At 21.2% G+C, this 9,003-nt stretch overlaps 2 protein-coding genes across 2 annotated transcripts; both read left to right on the top strand.

Annotated features, from left to right (window-relative positions):
- Window positions 1-77: 77 nt before the first annotated feature.
- On the top strand, window positions 78-878 carry PY17X_1413900 (uncharacterized protein; the record flags this gene model as incomplete). The annotated part of the gene is made up of 1 exon (XM_725672.1): window positions 78-878. One exon carries the CDS (start codon window positions 78-80, stop codon window positions 876-878), a length of 801 nt encoding a protein of 266 aa, XP_730765.1.
- A 1,415-nt stretch (window positions 879-2,293) lies between these two features.
- Window positions 2,294-8,005, top strand: PY17X_1413800 (conserved protein, unknown function; the record flags this gene model as incomplete). The annotated part of the gene is made up of 1 exon (XM_725673.2): window positions 2,294-8,005. The coding sequence occupies one exon, from the start codon at window positions 2,294-2,296 to the stop codon at window positions 8,003-8,005; it is 5,712 nt and encodes a 1,903-aa protein (XP_730766.2).
- Between the last annotated feature and the right edge of the window lie 998 nt (window positions 8,006-9,003).

Genomic DNA, 9,003 nt, shown 5'->3' with positions numbered 1-9,003 from the left:
TTTTTATACATTAATTTTTATCCATATTTTATATTTTACTACACAATTTGTTTGGCAAATATTTGAAAGAAAACAAAATGGAATGCTCGAGTGTTATAGGGTTAGGAAATATTTTGGAAGATGAAAAAAAATGTTTAATATTATTAGCTAGTAAATCCCCTAGGAGAATAGAATTAATGCGATTAGCAGGAATAAAAAATATGTATATTTGTGAATCCGGATTTGAAGAAAATTTAGATAAAAAATCATTTCCCACTGCTGAAGATTATGTTAAAGAAAATGCCTTGAGAAAGGGATTAAATGTAGCAGAACATATTTGGTTTAATAATAATAAAACGGATGATAAGGATAAAAATGAAAAAAATTATAAACAAAATGATAATAAGTTTGTTGAAAATGATATAAAAAAAAACAATAATACAGATCAGACTTATAATTATCAAATAAAATCTATTAATAGTGATTATAATCCATTACCTAATATAATTATTTCTTGTGATACTATTGTTACATTAAATAATGAAATAATAGAAAAGCCTTTAGATAAAAATGATGCTTATAAAATATTAACAAAATTATCAAATAATACTCATTGTGTATATACAGCCGTGTGCATATTTTTGTATAAAACTAAGACACCTATTACATTTGTTGAAAAAACCAATGTATATTTTGATAATTTACATGAACATGATATTTCAGAATATCTAAAAACAAAAGAGCCATATGATAAAGCTGGTGCTTATTCAATTCAAGGACTAGGAAGTCAATTTATTAAAAAAATTGATGGATGTTATTATAATGTTATGGGGTTACCTGTACACAAATTATCCAAAACATTGGCAAAATTATTTATTGAAAATAAAATTTTATATTAACATTTTTACAATATTTATCAAAATTTTTTTATTTTTTTGAAATTTATACAAAAACAAATATATTTATATATGAATGGTTTCTTCGTATGCATTTTTTTTGTAAACTTCACTAATTTTTTTAACTTTAAATTGAAATAAGTAGTATTATGAACATAAGGCACTTTATATTTTTTATACCAAACTATATAGTAATCACGTCGTAAAAAAATTGTATATAAAAAATACACTATCAAAGTAGTGAGGCATGCAAAAAATGGGTATATTAGATATATATTTCCAAATTATATTAAATTTTAATATGTCTTAACAATTAGATACAACTTAATATGGAAAGTAATGAAAAACAACATGCACTATTTTGCAGGCATACTATAAACAATAAAACGGGGATAATATATATAGTGGTCAAAATGAGAATACTAAAAGAAAGTGAAAATGTAAAAAATATGTGCATACGTATTCGCTATATATGTATATACGTATGCATGCATACTGTACGGGTGCATGATTATGATTTGGTATTTTCTTTATAAATACAACATTATACAATAAAACAAAATTCAAAAAAAGTAAAATAATCACATATGTTCCACCATAAGAACTAATGATTTCGAATTTTTGTGTATTTGAATAAATGTATATTGTCTACAAAAAATATTCTTTTTTTTTTTTCAAAAATAAATGATAACAAAAATTATATTTTGATTAGAATGCACCTAATTCTTTAAGTATAAATGGAGAATAATTGCTCGAGTAATTTGAATAATTCAATGTGTATATGTACATATATATTATAACATATTTGTATATCTTCAAATATTTTTATGTAGACAGCCTATATAAATTAAAATTTTATAGTTTATTAAATTTGGGTATCATTTTTTTAAATTTAAGTATATCATAAATAATATGTAAAATAATATTCGTTCTTAAAATTAACTGAAATTGAGTTTGTACATTAACGAATATATCTTTATATTTTTTTTCATATAAATTTTTATAATCGTTCAACAGTCAATTTGCAGACTTATATAACTTTTCACCGTTAACAAGCTTACACATATTCATTTATTTGCCACAATAAAATAAACAAATTAGTAAAAAATATATACATAGACCATTAAGAACTAATTTTTTGTCAATAATTCTTGTGTATATACATATAAATTAGTATTTTCTTTTATGTTATTTTATATTTTTAAATAATGTTGTATAAAGATAGCTAAGAGTGGCATTTACCTATTTGTTAAAAAACAGGTATATAATAAAATACAACTTAAAAGACAAAAAAAAAAATCGCATAAATAGAAATACATTTTCATAGGAGGTAAAAAAGAAAGAAGAAAATAAGTTGAAAAGTAGTCAGAGCAAAATATATATGTTTAAAGAGACTTTTTTACCTTTAAAAAATAATTATGGCTTCTGTTTATAGAATACAGGATACAGTAACAAATGATGACTTATCAGGGCAAGAGCCTAATGGCAAACGCCATAAATTTAATAAATCATCTATAAAAAAAATGGCAAATTCTCCAATTTCAAAACACCATAACCCAAAAAATAGTAAATTAACAAATAAAAAACCATCAATTTCGACATATTTAAGCGATAAAGGAGTATTAAAAAATATATTAGATAAAACAAGTGAATTATTTAGATACAAAAAATTAAGAAACTTATTATTCAAAAAAAAAAATAAACCTAAAAAAACTAATGATATTGGGATAAAATTTAAGTTTATGTATAATGGTGTCAATTTATACAAGTATGGTATTTCTGAAATTCGAAATAAAGTTAATAACAAAAAAACAGCGACAAAAATAAAAGAAAAAAACACATCTCATGTTAAAAAAAGTAAAACAAACAATATTAATAAAAAAATAAATAACTTAAATATAAATAAGACAAACAACTCAAAATCTGGCAAAGAAGTGGATAATGATTTATCAAAAGAGCATAAAGACGAAACAGAAAGTAGTAAAACAACAGAATATAATTACAAAGTAGAAATAGATCAAATTAAAATTCCATATATAAAAAAATTATTAGATAAAGCGAAGAAAAAAGAGAGTAATGAAAATAATCAAATACCAAACTCTTCTTATAATAATAACCTTTCACACAGTTTCAGTAACACAACATCAAATGATGCTCAATTTAATTTGGAAAATAATTCTTTAAATAAAAATGATATAATACATAAAAAAAAGTCAAAATTTTTAAATAATAAAATTAAAATATTTAATAATTTAGTAGAATATGTAAAACCATCAAGAAGTTATAATATTGATGTATGTCATCCTTTATATAATTTGTTGTGTAAAAATGAAAAATCGTATTTAAGTTCTAATTGGCATGATAGAATAAATTATGCTTTCCGAAATATTTGTGGATTAAAAAAGTATATTCATGATGATAAAACAGAAGGAGAGCATGAAAGAATCTTTTATAATGAATTGGAATTATTTCACATGTCTAGTAATATAGGAGCATGTGGTCTTATATATTCATTATTTTTAAACAATTACAAAGTTAATAATTATTTTAATAACGATCAAGATATTGATAGTAGTAGTAATAGTGACAATGAAGAAAATGAAAATCGTAGAAATCTTATTAATATGTTTAAAACATGCTTTATTCAAGTAACTAAAGATAATTATCCTCATATTTATAATATATATAAACCCAAATTTGATGACGATTTACTATTTTTATTTGATAGTCTTGTTTTTACTGTAGTTTTGGGAAGTAGAAAAGATAATATTAGTTATAATTTAGCAAGAAAAATATATAGTAATGATCTTAAGGGAAAAAATGTGTTATGTGATTGTATATTTAATTTGAAAAATGATTCAAAATTTTCTTTACCTATAGCTAGCCAAATTGATTTTATGGGTATGCGAATAATTTCAGAACCCTTAATGCCTTTAACTAATGATTATATTCCAATTGATGTAATTAAAGACATATATGAAAATGTTGAAATTACAGATACCTCCAGTGATATAGATAGTGATCAAAATGAATACTACAAAAAAAAAAGTAATTTAGGAAATAAAAAAGAATGTAATTATAGTTATAGTGAGAAAAATAACTATAAAAAATGTTCAGAAAATAATTTGTTGAATAATAGTGGAGATACTTTTAAAAATAAAAAAATATTTTATGAACGATTAATGGTAGAAATCGAAAATTATGATCGTATATTATATGACCAATTAATAAAAATGAGTGATTATGTAAACTACAGTTGCTGTATTTTACCTTTTGGAATGTCAAATTATTTTGAAAGTAGAATATTCAAATCTCAAAATAATGTAAAACTATTTAAATCAGTTATAGATAATTTATATATAATTAGAGGAACCGAAGAAATATTACCTCCAATTGTTTCAAACATTAATAAAGATAATTTTATCACAAGATTGAGATATGAATATATAAAATATTATCACGAAGGGAATCCTTTATGCAATACAACACTTGCAATTAATATAAAACCTGAAAAAAAATTCGAAGAAAATGATGAAAAAAATAAAAACAATATATATCATTTAAAAAATGTTAGTAAACAATGTTTTGATAATATTGATAATTATATTTTACCTAAAGTAATAAATTTTATAGCAAATTTTAATGATAGTTATGATATAACTAAAGTATATCATTCCCATGGTGTTAACATTCGAAATTTGGGTTATATATTAAATAATAAAAAGACACCTACATACCTTTCCGAAGTTATATGTAGAGAACTGATTTGTAGAACCTTGAAATCTATACATTGTGAGAATATACATTATTTTATAACAAATGTGGTAAATGTGTCTAATTTGGGGAATAACGGAATCCAGGGGGAGATAAAAAATCGAAACAACCCAAAAATATATAATAATGCAGAAATAAAAAATATTATTAATATAGAAAATAATGAAAAAAGAGATATTATTTTTTATGACGAATATAACAAAATTGCTGACACGTTTGATTTTATCAGCATATTTGAAAAGGATGATAATGATCAAATGATACATAGAAAATGTCTTAAATTACAAAATGATAAGTTTATATGTTTTTGTAATGATTGTTTGAAAAATTGTAAAAAAAATCCAGAATTAATACCACATAAATTGGTAATTAATTTAATAAATTTAACCTTAAATGTGAATAGTGCTAGTAGTATAAAATTTTGGAATAATATTCTTATACCTCATTGTATTAAAAAATTTCAGATTAATTTAAATGATCATATAAAAATCCGAGAAATAGAAACATATGGGCTATTATCATGTTTAGAATATCATTTAGGTATTTATTTTAAAGAAGATTGCAAACAAAATTATAAAGTTCGATTACCAATAACATTGGATGATATGTCTAATTTTAGTTCAAAATCTGAAAAACATTTATTTCCTAACGTTGATAATTTTATACAAATTTTTAGTGCAAATAGTAGTAATGGAAAAACCAAAAATGAAAAAAAAAGAAATAATCATATGAATAAAAGTAAACAATCAAAGTTGGAAAATAATGGTACGGATAAAAAACGAGAATGTAAAGATATTCAAAATTTTATGGAAAAAATAGAATATGAAAAAAATATTCTTCTTTCAAAATGTGATGATAAAAACAGGGAAACAATTCAATATGAGAATAATTATATTTCTTTATTTTATTCTAAAAGTAAATCATCTTTTCCAAAATATTCTACATTGTCTTTTAGAATTATAGAAAAGTTATTTTCCAATACAATAAATCAAGAAAAATTTAAGATAAATAATATACTAGAAGAAAATGTCCCATATATCATAAATATAAAAAATAGTGACTTTTTATATGTAAATAGTATATGTAATGTTGGATTATGTGGAAAAATAAAAAGTTTAATTTATGAATATAATATTCCTTGTCATCCACATTGTATACTTAATAAAAAAATGAAATGCATAAATTATGTAAAAACTAAAAAATGTATATATTTATTATTAAATATTAATGCTAATAAAAATGTGTTTGAATTAACAAAAACATTTTTATATTTAGCATATTTACATTTTGAACATGGTTATATACAAAAGTGTTTAAAAATATGTTACTATATTTATAACATGATTCCGAATATAGGTACATTAAAAAGAGATATACTTATTTTAATATTACAATGTAAGATAAAAGAAAAACAAATTGATGATGCTTTAATAATTTATAAACTTATTATAATATTTAGTGAAAGATATGATGGTAAATATAATATGAGTGCACTTTTTTCTAATATGTTATTGTCTGATTTTTATTATAACCAATCAAATAGTGTTGAAATAAAAAATAATTCCAATAATAATATTAATACAAAAAATGATAGCATAATTAAAAGTGATTACAATGAAGAAACTGATATAACAGATAATATTAATCAACTCAAAAAAACTGATACCAATCTTGATTTAAAAAATAAATATTTGTTAAAGGCATTGCACTATTCTGAGAGTTGTTATAAGATAATAACAACATCATTGAGCGATATCTGTTATCACTATATATATATATATTCTTTAATGTTAATAGGGAATATTTTAATGTCTTTAAATAAGTTTCACAGAGCAATAAAATATTACAGTTTATCATTACAATATTCGATCAGAGGGAATATGCCAAATTTTATTATTTTACTAAGCAAGTGCTTATTAGCAGATTCGCTAAAAAATAATGGAAATTTTGATAAAGCTATTGAATTAGCAGAAGAGTGTTTAAACACATTAAAAAGTTCAACTTTTTGTTCACACAATCTTATTCTTCATGTCATTTTTCATTTAGCTCAGATGAAACAATTTATTGGATGTAAAGATTTATTATTTCCAGATATTTTATTAAATAACATTTCTAATGTTCATATTAAAAAAAAAATATCACTTCCTGATTTTATAATTTTAGAAAAAAATTATTTAAATGAAACAAATATAAAGCATAGAAATGAAGCTATAGATTTATATATTAAATTATATTATAAATTAAAAAGCCTAAAAAACTATTCTCTGGTTGTTGCAAAAGATATATTTGGAAATTTATATACAAAAAATGACGAATTACCAAATACAGAAAAATCGAATATAAATCATTTAGAAGACAAAATGGCAAAATTATTTGATATAATAAAAGAAATACTTAAAATAAAAATCATATCACTTAACATGAATAAGCAATTTATGATAGCCTCAAAACTATTAGCTATAGTTTTATCTAAAAATTCATCTAAATTTGTTAGCGAATTAACATTAAAAAAAAAGAGAGATCAAATATATGAACATTTTATACACAATGATATACAATACAATAAAATGGGAAAAAAAGACAATAGAAAAAATATTGATAAAGAAAATCAATTTTATTATTTAATTGATACAATTTATAATAATGATAATAAAATGAATGAAATATTTAATGATGAATATATAAATAACGGATTAAGTAATAATGAAGATAATTTTAATTTAGATTCTATCAATTTCCATTTAATTAAAAACAAACAAAATTTGTTTAATCGAAATTGGTATACAAAAGATTATGATTATATATCAATTGAAAAAATTTTATTTGACAACACATATTTTAATATAATAGACATATGCAAATATTGCTACATTATGTGTGATAAATATAATACAAAAAGTTACAAGGAAAGTTGTGTTAGTAGTAAAATATGTCCAACTGTTGACATAACAGATAAAAACAAAATAAATTACAGAGAAGAAAATCACACTTTTTTATTAAACCCGAGTATTTGGTTTGATGTTTTGTTTTTCACTACAATGAAGGGGGTGTGCAAACATATAGAACTTATTATGCTTATAGATTTAATCAGATTGTTTTTAACTCCAATACAAAAACAATTAATTTTATTTCATATAAAATCTTTAAATAATATTAGAGATAATGAAGAGTACTCTGAGTATGTGCAATATATATTAAATAATGAGAAAAATAATGAGAAAAATAATAATTTAAATACATTTAAAGAAATTGATCAGGAAAATAAATCTAATATATTCCATAATATATTGTTATCTCAAACTACAAATTGCACTGATGAAGATGAAGAATCAAAGTATTTATATAACAAACAATAAAAAAACTAAACATTTTACCTTTTTCAGGACATTTTTTATAAAACAAAATAATATCTTTATTTTCATAAAAACTATGTTTAAATTATGCTTACAGATAATAGCAAGAAACATACACCCTTACTAAACACTATAAAAAACATCGACTATATATTCTAGTTTTGAAGCATAATAAAATAAAGTATAGGAGATAATTAGGATCATAATAAAAACCCTATTCTGCAACCGTTGATTCTATTAAGCATAAATATAAATTTTGGAGCTTTAAAATGTGAAATATCGAAGAAGGAAATTTTATTTCATATTAAGGTTAATATTTTTTTGCATATATTTTGTTTTCTTATAATAATTTTGCATTGGCATTCCATTTTTTTTTGTATTAATTGTAATGTAAATTCTTGGCTATATACATCCATAAAAATGTGTTACACATTTGAATATATGATAAGTGATTTTTAAAAAACAAATAAACAATAAGCATATAAAATTATTATTAATTTCGTATATTTTTAAAATACTAAAGAAATAAGGAATATTTTCATTTGTGATACTTATTTTATTTTTTAAGCGTCTTTAAAATATGGTATATTTTTATGCAAAAATGTGCATACGTGGAGAAAAAAAATATTATATATATTAGATTAGTTCTCTCAAAAAATAATATTAATTGTAAGGAATTGCATGTTATTATTTAAGTAATATGTTATTATAAAATTTTCACAATTTTTAATATATTAAATTTTCTTTTATTTTGTGAAATTTACAAATATCTCCGAGAGATGGAGTTTAAAAAGTAGTATGTGAAATATGCTCATATAATAACACTATATTGAATAAATTTTTATATCAATAGATACTTAAGTATTAACAATATCGCGATAAATTTATATATATTTATGTATACATAATATATTAATCATATTATACGTTATGAATAATACCGTGTCTTTTAGTCATTTTGAAAGGACAAAAATTAAGCAATGTCATCGAAATAATCTACC

Source organism: Plasmodium yoelii (genome assembly GCF_900002385.2).
Source record: "Plasmodium yoelii strain 17X genome assembly, chromosome: 14".
NCBI lineage: Eukaryota > Apicomplexa > Aconoidasida > Haemosporida > Plasmodiidae > Plasmodium > Plasmodium yoelii.
The sequence above is the reverse complement of the archived record's forward strand: the minus strand, read 5'-3'. Positions and strand labels throughout refer to the sequence as shown.